This window comes from Nelusetta ayraudi, unplaced genomic scaffold (assembly GCF_046127955.1).
Source record: "Nelusetta ayraudi isolate G7.1 ecotype Tasmania unplaced genomic scaffold, CSIRO-AGI_Nayr_v1 ptg000004l, whole genome shotgun sequence".
Classification (NCBI taxonomy): domain Eukaryota; kingdom Metazoa; phylum Chordata; class Actinopteri; order Tetraodontiformes; family Monacanthidae; genus Nelusetta; species Nelusetta ayraudi.
Window position 1 is genome coordinate 4,734,602 of NW_027466054.1, and position 14,122 is coordinate 4,748,723.

A 14,122-nucleotide genomic window follows, 5' to 3' on the forward strand; every position below is an offset into this window, starting at 1 on the left:
TCTCCAGACAATAATTTCATTTTAGAATCAAATGTTCCTAATCAGTAAGTAAGCAAGAAAACACAACACGACGCGACAAAAGAACTAGCGGGGCATCCACAGCTGCCAACAGGTGCACACAGACACAATTCAACAAATTTCATTTCCAGACGTATTTAGACAAAAATAAAGGCATTGCAGCATTGCAAGATGATGACTGTAGTGCTTGTTAGACTTGTAGATTAATTTGTTCCTGAGGTATCTTCTGGATGGATGCAAACTGCGTTTCGTTGCTCCGTACTTGTGACATGTGCAATGGCAATAAAATTGAATTCTATTCTGTTCTATTCTATAAAAAAAACAAAAACATTTTCTGCATAATGTGTGGAGTGGTCCTTCACTGTCAAGTACCATTTTCTATGCACTTCCACATTTGTTACCTTGAAAAATAACCATTGTATGAAGCAATGAAATCTGAAAAGAAGGGTAACGGAAAAACACTTTCTAAGTTTGCCTCAGAAATACTTGAGAGCTGCGTGCGTCAGTGTGATATCGCTGAAAGCCTTCTTACATGCATGGGACATGGAAGTGGTTGAGTGGTTTTACTGGAAAATATCTGAAAGCTGAGCTATATAATACATTTCCTTCCATTAAAGTTTTTTTTTTTGTTGACAGAGTTGGTCTGGCACTTTCACCTCACACTTTTGGTTTCTGGCCTTTATAGAAGAAACTCGGGCTGACTTAAAACGCCAGCTTTTGTCTTTTTCTGCGTGTATACAGCTGCTTGTGGTTAGGTCATTGTAGATAAAGTCCTTGCAGCGGTCTGCTGGAGCCTATTCCACCTGTCATGGGGTGAAGGCAGGGTGACATCCGAGATAAGTCATCAGTTCATCGCAGGGAAACATAGACCAAGACAAAGACACCCATTCACACTCACACCTACAGACAATTTATAGTTCCCAATTGCCTCACATGCATGTTTGTGGACTGTGGGAGGAATCCAGAGAACCTGGAGAGAACCCACGCAGACACAGGAACAACATGCAAACTCCACACAGAAAGGTCCCAGGCCCAGGATTGAACCCGTGACTTTCTTGCTGTAAGAAGGTCACATTTGCCCATCAAGCAAAGTATGCATTTAAAGGTCCAGTGTGTAAATTTGGCCTGATTTATGGCCTTATGTTGATAAAAGCTTAATACACTTCCCATAATTACATTAAAAAAGTGTTTATTCGCAGTACCATAAAATGTATTTGGTTTCCCTACCCATAGAACAGTTCTTATTTATATATATAAAAATATACATCGAGCAATAAGGGTCTTGCTCCCTGTTAGTTGTCATCTTGCACTGCCATATTTCTGACAGTGTTGACAACCCAGTCCACCTGACAACACATTTCATATTCAGGGTGAATGCTTGCAACCTCAAATAAAACAATGAAGAAGAAGGTGGTATCCATGTTTGTGTGTGCAGGCCACTGTAGCTCACTGGCAAGCGACAGGGAGGGTGAGTGAAAGAGCACTAAAATCTAACAACTTGATGTCGCTGTTTCTTCTCAAAATTTCCAAATATTGCACACAACATTAACCACATCTAAAAAATAGATAGAAAAATGTATTGTATGTATGTATCGTATTCAAGGTGGCTCTTCGATTCCTGCAGTTAGCCTCCCTTGTAAAACTCAAGTCTCACTCAGTTTTCTGGTCCCAAACATCTCAAATCCCCAAACGAGGAAATCCTCTCGACTCTCGGTTCCCCTTGAGTCAGCTCACTGTGACGATGGGCTCAACCGAGAGGATGTTTGTTCTTCCATTCGAGGCCGGCCGGGTGGTGAAGAGCACGTGTGAGTCCTTCACGGTGTGGAGTGAGTGGCCGGGGAAGGCCTGGCTCCTCTGAGAGGCCAGGCTGCAGTGGGACAGGGCGTCCCTCTGCCTGGAGGAGTCCTGCTCGTCGGGCCAGGCCACCCGGTGGGGCGGGGTGCAGACCCGGTCCGCGGGCGGGATCTCCGGCTCCAGCTGCACCACCCGCCTGCCTCGCCCCCTCCACCAGCAGAAGTCGAGGAGGAGCCTCAGCTCCTGGCGGAAGGTGGGGTTGAGGCAGCAGTAGATGAAGGGGTTGTAGCAGGTGGAGCTCATGGCCAGCCAGTGGAAGCAGAAGTAGAGGGCGTTGGAGGAGTGGATGGCGTGGCTGGACAGCAGCACCACGTAGCAGTTGAGCGGGAACCAAGAGACGGCAAACACACCGACTACCAGGAGCAACATGGCCAGCGTGCGCCGGCGCTTTCGCCTCTGGTTGGCGTGCTGGGCCATGGTGGTGGCGCCGATGGCGTTGTGGCGGCCCAGCCGGCACGCCACCGTCGTGTAGCAGGCGGTGATGATGAGCAGGGGCAGCATGTAGAGCAGTATGAAGGTCAGCAGGTCGATGTACTGCCAGTAGACGTCCGACGGCTCTGGGAAGTCTGGGACGCACAGGCTGCGCTCCTTCTCCTTGCTGTTGGAAGACACAATGATGAGCTGAAAGTTTTTAGCTTTAAAGCGGTGAAATAAAAATATTTTTGCGGACAATGTTTTTTTCCTGGCGTGTCGCTAATCGACTAGGCAACCGCGGCTTCAGCTTTTTAAAGCTGCACTGGGATCATGTGACGCTAACCACGAGGGATACTTTACTGATGTGATTACGCTAAATGTTAAAGTCATTAAGGCGGTAAGGAAAAAGGTCATCCCACCTTCAAAGGGTTTGAGCACTGACAAAGTGGCCATCACAAATGGTTTGCAGATTGCCAGGCCACACAGTCACATTTATCTTTTTTTTAATTCTGTTTCTCCCTGTTCCAGTCCCCATCCAAACAATGTTCTTTTCTCTCAAAGTACCTGATAAAGTGCTGTAAATAGTTGAGGGGCATTAAAAAGCAACAAGACAGGTGGTCCTGAAGGTCATGTGTGTAATATTTGGCTTGAGTTATGATTTTTATATTGGTAAAAAATGTAATATGCTGCACATAAATACAGAGAAAGGTTCTCATATACATAAGAATATACATAGAGCAAGGGTTTTGCTCCCAGTAACGTGCCATCTCACACTGACATATCTCTAAGGAAGCCTCGTTGTGGCCAATCCAGCCTGCCTGACAGCCTGTTTCATAATTAGGGTGACTGCCTATGTCTTCAAATAAACCAACAAAGAAGGTGGACGAGGTATCGAGCTTTGGGTGCGTAGGCCACCGTAGCTCACGGGCAAGCACGGGAGGGGTAGAGCGAGTCAAAGACGCTGCAATCTAAAATGTAACTACTACTGGTGCTGTTTCTTCTCAAAAACTGAATATTCCACACTTGACCTTTAACCACAGCACTATTGGCAATAGACTCTAAATAATTGGGTTACTTCAACCTTTGCCAAACATACATGCATCATTTTTTATCACCACTTCTCCTACACAGTGAAACTGAAGCCTACCACAGCTATCTTGGACTAAAAGGCAGAGGCTAAATTACAAGTGGCTAGTTTACCGCAGGGCCAGAGCAGTCAATTGTTCACACTCACACTCAAATAGCCAGGCCTGCATGTCTTTGAAATGTAGTACCTGCAGGGAACCCATGCAGAGGTGAAGTTCGCTTGGATGTACGAAGCAGGATGTACGAAGCAATGCGATACTGTAAAATATAAAATGAGAGTTGACCACACTTATGCTCTTGCCAAAGAGACTTTGGCATTAAAGAGCCTGCCTCGTTTTTAATGAGGTGTGTCCTTAAGAACACAAACAGCCAAGACTAAGGATTCATAAGTGCAGCACTTTACAAAAGTAACAGGTCAGCGCGCTCTCCAGTTTACATACTTTCTGCTTTTTATTTATAGTCGGCACTTTGTACCCTCACTAAGTGCATAATGTTCCATGCGGTGCACATGCAATTTCCATCTGATACTGCATCAATATATACATGTCCTCAACTTTAAAGACTGACGCTGCTATTTAAAATCAGTGTGGTTTTTGGAATAGGAAGTAAAAGTATGCCACTCAGAACCTGTGAAACAGATTTGTGTTATGTTGCAGGTTTAAGTGACTTACACTCACCACCAACTTTCTCAGGTGCAACGTTCAATTGCCTGTTAGGGTGAATCAATAAAGAGACTTTGAATGTGGCATTGTTGTTGGTTGGTGGTCCGAGTGTTTCATAAACTGCCGATCTACCGGGATTTTCACCAAATCACAATCATCTCTAGGATTTACAGAGGATCGGTTCCAAAGGGAGAAAATATCCAGTGTGACGCAGTTGTGTGGAAGAAAATTCCTTTTTATTGTTGTTGCACAACCAGGCAGGCTAACCCTGTGCTCAGGGATGAAGCTGTCCTCTCTGGTGAGGTCTATTTCATTTTTTTTTTTTTTCTCTATCTCTCTTGTGCTGTAAACACGATGCTGTGCTGCTGGTGGGAAACTTAATTTAACTTTAATTTCCCTGAAGGAAGTTGCCGGAATAGCCGTCTTGCTCTTGAGCAGACCTGACTCTGACTAATCAAGGAGCTTATTACAACCTCTCTGTAATTTCCATCGGTACACAAGCTTTGAGGTCAAATCTTAATGCATAACGTAAATCAGGACAAAAGACTCAAAACCGCAAGTGTAAGTAAAGCACCTGGGAAAGCTGAGGTTTTTTTTTAAATGAATGTATTCATCCATTTCAACTGTTTTCCTTATTTATTTAAAACAATTCTTATAATATTTTAATAATGCAATATTGATAATGCTGTTACTTCTCTTTTTGATTCTGCAGCAGCTTTCAAAAAAACAGAAATGCTTTATTACAATATCAAAGACCTCTTTGGTCCTAATAGCAAAGTGCTTAAGTGCAGGTGTGGACAAGAGGGCCCATTGTGCAACCAGTTTCCTCTACTTTGAGAATGCAGCATGTAGCTTGAAAAATTGAAAAATTGGAGACAGCTTTCCATCACAGTGTCGGGAACGTGCTGAGAACGCAAGCACTAAACTGAAAGTAGCACAAAAATTTAAAGGTGCCCTTTCCACCCACACAGTGCCTGGTGTGCCGCCCGCATTCTAATGCAATCTACTTGCCTGACACGCTGACCGGGACATAAGATCAGACGGCGTTATTAGAGGTCTCTCTGCAGTGTGCACGTCAATCATTCATAATTTCCAACCTGAAAGGATTCAGTAAAGAACTGGCCAGAAACCCCCAAGTTCCCTTCACGATGCCAATACCTGTAAGAAAATGTCAGGAGCTTCTGATAGATGGCATGAGGCAGGGAGAAGCAGCTGGCCATTATCCAGATTACAGCCACCCATATGCCGCCTTGGGACAGGGACATGCGAGGCCTCAGAGGGTGTAAAATCACCTGAAAACATGCAGATCACACACATAGTAAATATGCACGCACACTTGCACCCAACATGGGTATATAACATCAGAATTTCAATATATTTTGGCAAATGTGACCCTAACTGCTGTGAAAGGCACCTTTAAATTAAATGTAGTAAAAATAAAATAAGAATAATAATCAACCTATTGAGATTGTATAAGTGGGCTGTTGTGTGGCATTTAAGTGATATTCATTAGTATGGTCTTTCACCACTAACTTATCATCAAGAACTTGAGCGTAGCACTCAGTCTTCCAGAGCGAAGAGATAAAAAAAAAAAGAAAAAAGCCTGCTGCTTTGTTACTTGGCATGCATTTTTGACATTAAAGTTCTATAGAGAAAATGTTTGGACACATTGTTTGCACCATTATTCAGCTTGGACTGATGCAGTGCTTAAAAACTTGAAATTGATTTCTCTGAGAGAAAATTTTGTTTCGGCTTTTCTCTTTGCACAGTTTTGAACAAGGAGAAAGGTTTTCAAAAACATGCTGCGCACACTTGGTGGCAGCCAGAGGTACAGACAGCTGGGTCAGGATAGATTTTTTTAGACGCAAACCAGCGAGATATGTGCAGAAAGCACAACTCAATTTTTCCCTTGTTGTTTTTCAGCTGTTTTTCAGCTTTTCAGCAATGGTGGACTGGAGGAGGAGTACAGAGGGCTGGTGGAAAGATTTGTGGAGTGGACTGGGGACAATCACCAAGGAGATGGTAATTGACTTCCGGAGGAAGGGAAAAACTCTGAAACCCCAGCGCATCCTGGATAGGAATGTGGAGTTGAGAAGTACAAATACCTGGGTGTGATCATTGACAACCAACTGAACTGGAGGGCCAACAGCACGGCTGTGTACAAGAAAGGTTGCAGCAGACTCTCTTTCCTGAGGAAACTGTGTGCAGCAAGATGCTGGAGATCTTTTACCAGTCTGTTGTGGCCAGCACTCTCTTCTCCTCTGTGGCCTGCCGGGGTGGCAGCATCTCAGCCAGTGACACCGGCAGACTGAACAAACTGATCAAGAAAGCCAGCTCCATCACTGGCTGCAGTCAGGAGACAGGAGAGGAAGACCCGGAACAAGCTGTTGTCCATCATGGACAACCAGGACCACCCCCTCCACCAAACTCTTGACAGACAGCGGAGCGTCTTCTCCAAAAGACTGAGGCAGCTGCGTTGTCTGAAGGATCGCTTCAGAAGATCCCTCCTACCGAGAGCCATCACCTTGTACAACTCTCCCCCCCTCTGTGACACATAGCATTCTGGAATTTTTAACTGGACTCTATGGCAAATAATGCACAAATGGTTTGCTAAAGCCTGGCTTATCCCTGCCTTTGCACATCTTTGACTGTCTTTTGCACATCTGCCCCTGATGTCTCTTGTATATAGATTTTTTATTGTATATCTTGTAACTACTGTATAGTTTAACCACTTTTAACTGTAAACTGTAACTACTGCATAGTTTATTTTTATTTCTGTATTTTCACTTTTTGTATTGTTTTTTGACTGCTGCAACAGTGTAGTGTCGTAATTTGGGATCAATAAAGTTCAATCTAATCTAATCTAATCTAATCTAAATTGGTTGAGATCATGCAACACACATGTACATTCAGGAAATTAAGCAATATATTATCCACAGTGACCTTCAGGTTTAAAATCATCTGTCATCAGACAATAAAACACAGCAATGGGGAAATTAAATTCAGATTGTTATCAAATTGCCAGTGTAAACCACCATGGATGGGCACTTCATTTAAAAAATACTTGTAATGCAGCTTTACATAATTTTTGTTGCGGATGAAGAATTTAAAAAAAGAGAGATTAATTCAAACAGAGCATTTTGCCAACAACTGGCTATGTGTATGACTAAAAATAATTTCTAAACATCCTTGAAGAAAAAAAACCTCAAAAGCAACATTTCTGTGTAAAATCAAAGCTTTTCATCATTCAGACAAACTACATTGTTTTTTTCCCCCAAGGATTTAACACCTTTATCTAATTGTCTCATCCTCTCTGACTGTAAAATAAAGGTTTGAAGCATCGGGGTCTTTGTCTTGGTGGAGGATGGTTCTGTTCAAGCCAGCTGTGCGCTTGAGTTTATTCATTCATTCATTCATCTTCTATACCCGCTTACTCCTATTCAGGGTCACGGGGGTCTGCTGGAGCCTATCACCGTGTCGCCCCACTTGAGTTTAGTTCGAAGTAATAATAATTGTATGGGTCAATGAAAAATCAAGGCGTGAACTACTTATAGGTTTTCGTAACAGCTCTCTGAGAGTTAAAGTGCAACAATTAACATGAGACCTAAGTATTGTATTTTGTATATTGTATTTTTATAGTTATTTATCTTTCGGTCTTATATTTTTAAAATGGATTTGCACAAAGGGAGTTGCCACGCAATTTCATTGTATCTCTGCTACAGTGACAATAAAGGCTATTCTGATTCTGATTCTGATTCAAACGCGTCTGACTGATTATGACGGCTCCTTTTTTTTTCTTTTCACGTTATTTAATGATTCTAAATGTGTTCAGCCTTTCATTGACTTTGCCTGAGACTGAATGTAGATTGTGTAAATTAGTACGAGATTAACTGCACAATAAAGAACTTGGACTACATTGATGCCTTTTATAAAGAATTGTTTTTTTAAAAAAAGTATATATATATATATATATATATATATATATATATATATATATATATATATATATATATATTTATATATTTATATATATATATTTATATATATATAAATATATATATATTTTAAAAAACAATTCTTTATGATTGATGCCAGAAGAATGCTGCGAGTTAGTACTGAAATCGGCATCCCTGTGCGATGTGATGAAATCGATTCTTACAATTTTTTTAAATCACTGTTTCTCCAACATCTTACAGAGATGTCAGATGCAGAAGACAATGCCAGCTGTTTTCAGGTGGAGGCAGTTCAAACAGTGGACTAATCAATAGCTCACTTGTGGCCACAGATGCCGCTTTCCCACTGAAATTAGCGGGTCGATCCTGGTTGTTTCTTAAAGTGTTCCCCATTGTTTTTTTGGCCAATGGGAAAGGGGCTAGAAGAGACAGACAAACTGCTATTCACTCTGAAATTCACACATTGAGGGTTGGACTTCCAAGTTAGGAGTAAACAGCACTGAGCATTTGGTAGATTTAAAGCCATAAATATGATGATTATTTATTTTGATGTCGACACAACCTCACTACTTAACATGCAAAGGGTACCTCATAAAACATACGTAGGGCAGGAAATTGTGAACATTTTCCAAAAGAGTAATGGAGCAATTAGAGATGGTGAGGAGGGGAGCGTGACTAGACTAGGAAATGTGAAATAAATAATTTGAGGAATAATTGCCCTCACATTTGGTTTTGTTAATTATTTGAATTGCTAATCAACCAGATGATTACTCATTTTCAGACCTCACCACCTTTGTATCTAAAAAAAATATCCCAACCAAAGCAGGTCCAATCTACTATTTCGATTCCATTTCGTGCACTTGGGGATATTAATTGTGTTGATAATTACTGTTTAGATGTAAAGTTGGGAGGTCAAAAAATTATTAACAGCAGTCATTTTTCAAATACATTGATATCCATTTTTTTTTTTTTTTTTTTTAAAGGTGGCTATTCGTTTGGCTGACTGTTGTAACCATGCTCCCTTATCATATTAATTAATCAAATAAATATTAAAAGATGGCAAAGCCCAAGAACCAGGGTGTACCTCTCCTTTGCCAAAGACAACTGGGATTGACTCCAGCATCTTCCCAATTTATCTTTATTAACTCCATATATTGCCACCTAGTGGTCTGGCAGAACTGTAAACATTTGTAAATGTGTCATGAGCATATAAATATTTTCTCTCAAGATCAAAGAGTGACAACTGCGGTGAAACTGTTCAGTTTTTTGGTAGGATACGAATGTGATATAATGTTATTTTCTAGAGATAAGAAGTTATGGTTCTCTAAATTACATTCCTAGACCTGTACCAGCAAAGCACAATAACAATTTAAAACGTCACTTTACAACAATAAATGACACTCAGTGGGCTTATTAGAGTCAAAACTGAAAGATGCTCCTTGAAGAAACTGTCCTGCTGGTTCAGTGTGCGTGGTGTTTTTCATTCATCTAGTGAATATCAAATAACAGCTACTCACAGAAGTAAAATGATAATAATAGTTTTGCGCTTCTACATTGTTCACACCACACAGAGGATCAAATGGACAAGCAACAGGTGTCAGTACCATTGTCAAATACAGAGAAGGGAAAAAAATCTCCTATATCCAAGAATTCTTAAACGAATCAGAAAATCGTTTCAAATTTGAAAAAAAGGACCAGCATCAGTTTGATAGTAATGTTGTAGACAGTTCAGTTCTGAAATGAATGTCCACGAGAAGCCGTTCAGATGAGAGATGAAACGTCTCCAAGATAGCAATCCAGCTCAATTGCCTCTACTAAATGTTCAAGTACTACGATGAGCTGGACGGCTGAGAACCTTGCAAGACATAATGGAGAGAAAACAACTGTCCAGACATCAACACAGAAACGTGTTGTAAATCCTATTGGGATCAATAAAGTTCAATCTAATCTCATCTAATCTAATCTTCCTCTATACAATACTCTATGGATTCTTTGCTTGGTGGGGTTCAGTTCAGACCAGTTAGCCAGCCAATCAGGGACATTAAAACCATGGTCAGTGAAACACATAACAGTAATTCTGCACTGTGAATGGGGCAACATGACTCAATCACTAGTCCGTGTGGACCCGTCACACTGATCTTGTGTCTACTACTGTCTACTGTCCCCCAGACTCAGGGACTCTGATTTTCAAAATGAGACGTAAGAATTACTTTTGTCTGAAAAGAGAACTTTGGACTACAGAGCAGTAGTTCAGTAGTTTTCCTCCTGAGTCCAGGTACGACAGTTCTCATGTCGTCCGTCAAGTTCAAGTTTGGCTTGACTCATGGAATATAACAGATGTTCATAACATCTAAATATAACAGATGTGTGTGTGTTGATCTGAGATTTAAAGCGCATATAAAACACATTGTCTGGCTGGAGTCTGGCTACTTTTAGTGATTATTCTTTGATACTTCTTTCAATTAGTTTTGCTTGTCCTCTAAAGGCCACATCACTGCTGTTGCTTGTGCCCTTTTCCTCCCACACTCTGACCCGTCTTTTTGCAGGAATGTGTGCCTAGAGCAACACACAACTGTGCAACAGTGCAAGGTCTCAACAAACAACAACAAAACGTGTAGCTTTAAATAGCTGTATGTCATTTTTCCAGTAGACTCTGAGTTAGGCAGCAGCAAAATAACTGTTCCTTTCATGACTTCTTCAGAAATTCAGTTTTTATACATCCATTAATGACAGTCTGCATACACAGTTGCTAGGTGATACAAAATAACTGAAGAACTGACGTTGAAATAAAAAAAAAAATGCTTCTTTATTTAACTGTGAACTGGTGATGTCTCAAGTTCATGTGTCGTTATTACAATAGGAAATTTAATAAGTTCAGTGTTAATAAGAAATAGACGCTTTATCTTCAAGTTTTCAAAAAGTTTGAGAAGCCTTTGGATACTGAAGTTTGAACTAAACTGTAGCTTAAATGGATATTTCACTTCCAAACATTTGGTGAATTTTTGCGTCTACTTGGGCTCATGTGAAGACCGAAGACAGTTTTCACATTGCTTGCTTTATCATTCAACTTCAAACTTCAAGTTAGAATCCCTTTTAAACATATATCTGTCCATTGCTTGGCATACAGTATAAAGACCCTCTAATATCTGAGGGTCAGTCGATAAGTTACATGACATTTTCAGCTTTAAGATGCATTTTCAGTTGCTGGCATGGCAACTACCACACCAAGTACAAGAAATGAAAACTTGCACATTTAAGGGCGGGTTGGCTTTGTCCATGTTACTGTGTGCGAGCCGTTCAGATTTTAGCTTTGACTGCAACATTGTTAAAGCCGCAAACCATACTACTAAGTTGACTTTCAGTATGAGAAGTAGGTCTTTGGAATGAGAATGGAATCTAAATAAGCTGACAATGAAATAACTTGAAGTGCCTTATCTATCCAGCCAGACTTTATTTTTAAATTGCTAAAATCCAAATACTAAATCTGAATATTGAATATATGAATATGAATATGAAAATTTGAGTTCTGTCTATGGCATAGAAATGAAAATTTGCCAGAAAGTGAAATATCCCTTAAAAGCCAATCCACCCCAACACCATACAGATCTATCTGTGCCTGCTAAAAGCCGTGTTTCCCAGCTCGTTATGAAAACACTCAGGAGGACACAAACGGCACAGGTCAGCTGACCTGATTGTTCGCTTTCATCGTGAATTCATCCAACCTGTGTCCATAAAACCCTGTGCAGTGGTCCACCTCAAGCGAGTGCGCAGACTGTAGATTAGAGGAAGTGGTTTTGAAACTGTGCTTTCAAAATTTTTAAAACATTTTGTGGAAACACACGAAAGACGGCGTTCTTAACGAGCTGCATCCCATCACTCACCTGCCGTCGGTCCAGAGCGATGGCAGTGAGGGTGAGAGTTGACACATGCAGCGAGCAGTACTGCACAAATCGACTGACGTGACACATGATCCTCCCAAACACCCAAGTGCTGTGCACAAATCGGACCTGAGGGAACACACACACACACACACACACACACACACACACACACACACACACACACACACACACACACACACACACACACGGCTCATGAAAAACCCACATCCATCATTCAGACTCATAGGTTAAAGTTATATTTATCATGCACAGACAGCAGCAGTTACATGATGGGTGCCTGCCTTGTGAGACTGCTAAGCTGACATATGGATGGACGTACACATTTGTCGTTTAACAGAGAGAGTAAAGCCACATGCACTTAACGAATCATTAAGGTCCCCTGCCGCACAGTCACATGGACAGTTCCACTTGACATTGTTATGGGCTTGCAATGGGTTAAAAATTCTCAGCATGTTTAAGAGTTGTAAAGCTGCAACTTTAAAAGCACAAAAAACATGCTCTTTAAATTTAACTGAGGAAATATATCTTTAGTGTCAATTACAATAAAATGGTGATAGATAGATAGATAGATAGATAGATAGATAGATAGATAGATAGACTTGGGAAAGTTGCCCTCCGTGTTAAGACAGTCCTCTCTCTCTCTCTCTCTCTCTCTCTCTCACACACACACACACACACACACACACTCACACACACACACACACACACACACACACACACACACACACACACACACAGCAGGGGGGTCTTACGAGGGTGAAGGGCGTGTTGAGAACAGTGATGAAGATATCCGCCACCGCGAGGTTCATGATGAACAGGCTGGTGGAGGAGCGGGTGCGCTTGTTTTTCGCCACCACATGGCACACCAGCGTGTTCCCGAACAGGGACACCACGATGATGAGCGAGTACGCGGCCACCAGCAGCGCCTTGACGCCGCCGTCCCGCGACTCCCAGCCGCGGCGCTTCCTGCTGGCCAGCGAGCGCCAGTCGGCCAGCATGCCCTCGTCAAAGTCCGGCAGGGAGAAGTCCGAGCTCAGGTTCTCCACCGGGAGCGACGCGTTGAGCGGGTCGTCCGGCAGCAAGGCGAACGAGTGCTCCTCAACTAGTGTGGAGTTTGTGAGCGTCCGCCTCTCCGCGGTGGCTCCGCCGAGGTCGGGCCACCACAACATCCACAGCACCGCCACGGACACGGTCAGACCGAGGCACTTCATCATTGTTGCTGCTGCCGCTGCTGCTGCTGCGTGAAATCCCACTCTGACTCCTTGGCTGCTGCTCCTGCTGCCGAGAGGCGCGCGGAGGATGTGCAACAAGTCGCGCGCCACGGCTCCGGTGCGCGCGGCTTGTTTTTAAGCCGGGGCGAGAGAGGGAGAGGGAGAGGGAGAGAGAGAGAGGGAGAGGGAGAGGGAGAGGGAGAGGGAGAGAGAGAGAGGGAGAGGGAGAGGGAGAGAGAGAGAGAGAGAGGGAGAGAGAGAGAGAGAGAGAGAGAGAGAGAGAGAGAGAGAGAGAGAGAGACCATTCGACTAAAGTAGAAAACGACAATCATCACTAATCAATAAATGCTCATAATCAGTGAAGTTGCACCGTCCTTGAGAATAACGCAGTGTTCAATAGCTTTAAGTCAGGTGTGTCAAACTCAAACACACAGTGGGCCAGCATTTAAACATGGACAAAGTCACAGGCCAACATTGATATTTATTTATTTATCATTCATTCATTTTCTAGACTCGCTTCTTCCTGAGCTCAGGGTCATGGGGGGTCTGCTGGAGCCTCTCCCAGCTGTCATAGGGTGAAGGCAGGGTGACACCCTGGACAAGTCGCCAGTTCATCGCAAATAATTTCTAAACATCAGCAACAATTTAGAGTGTTCAATTGACCTCACATGCATGTTTTTGGAGTGTGGGAGGAAGCCGGCGAACCCGGAGAGAACCCACGCAGAACATGCAAACTCCACACAGAAAGGTCCCAGGCCCGGAATCGAACCCACGACCTTCTTGCCAACCACTGCGCCACCGTGTCACCTATTCATTTATTTATTTATTTTACATGAAAGCAAATAGAAAAACGTAACTTACTCATTTAAAATGAATAACTATTATGTTTACACTCATCAATGTTAAGCACAAAGGTCTTCACAGAGACCATCCTGGGGCCTGCACATTTCCAGCAGTTTTTTTTTTTTTTCATTCTCCAGCAGCAAAGCCATGGGCTCCTGATCAAGGGGAAGTTAAAGGGG

General features: G+C 42.4%; 1 protein-coding gene across 1 annotated transcript; it reads right to left on the reverse strand.

The window, feature by feature from the left end:
• Nucleotides 1–1,743: 1,743 nt before the first annotated feature.
• LOC142900837 (G-protein coupled receptor 83-like) lies at nt 1,744–13,118 on the reverse strand. Its single transcript, XM_076045385.1, has 4 exons — nt 12,642–13,118; nt 11,869–11,994; nt 5,193–5,326; nt 1,744–2,470 (listed from the first exon to the last, which is right to left on the reverse strand). Exons 1-4 carry the CDS (start codon nt 13,101–13,103, stop codon nt 1,744–1,746), a joined length of 1,449 nt encoding a protein of 482 aa, XP_075901500.1. The 5' UTR covers nt 13,104–13,118.
• Between the last annotated feature and the right edge of the window lie 1,004 nt (nt 13,119–14,122).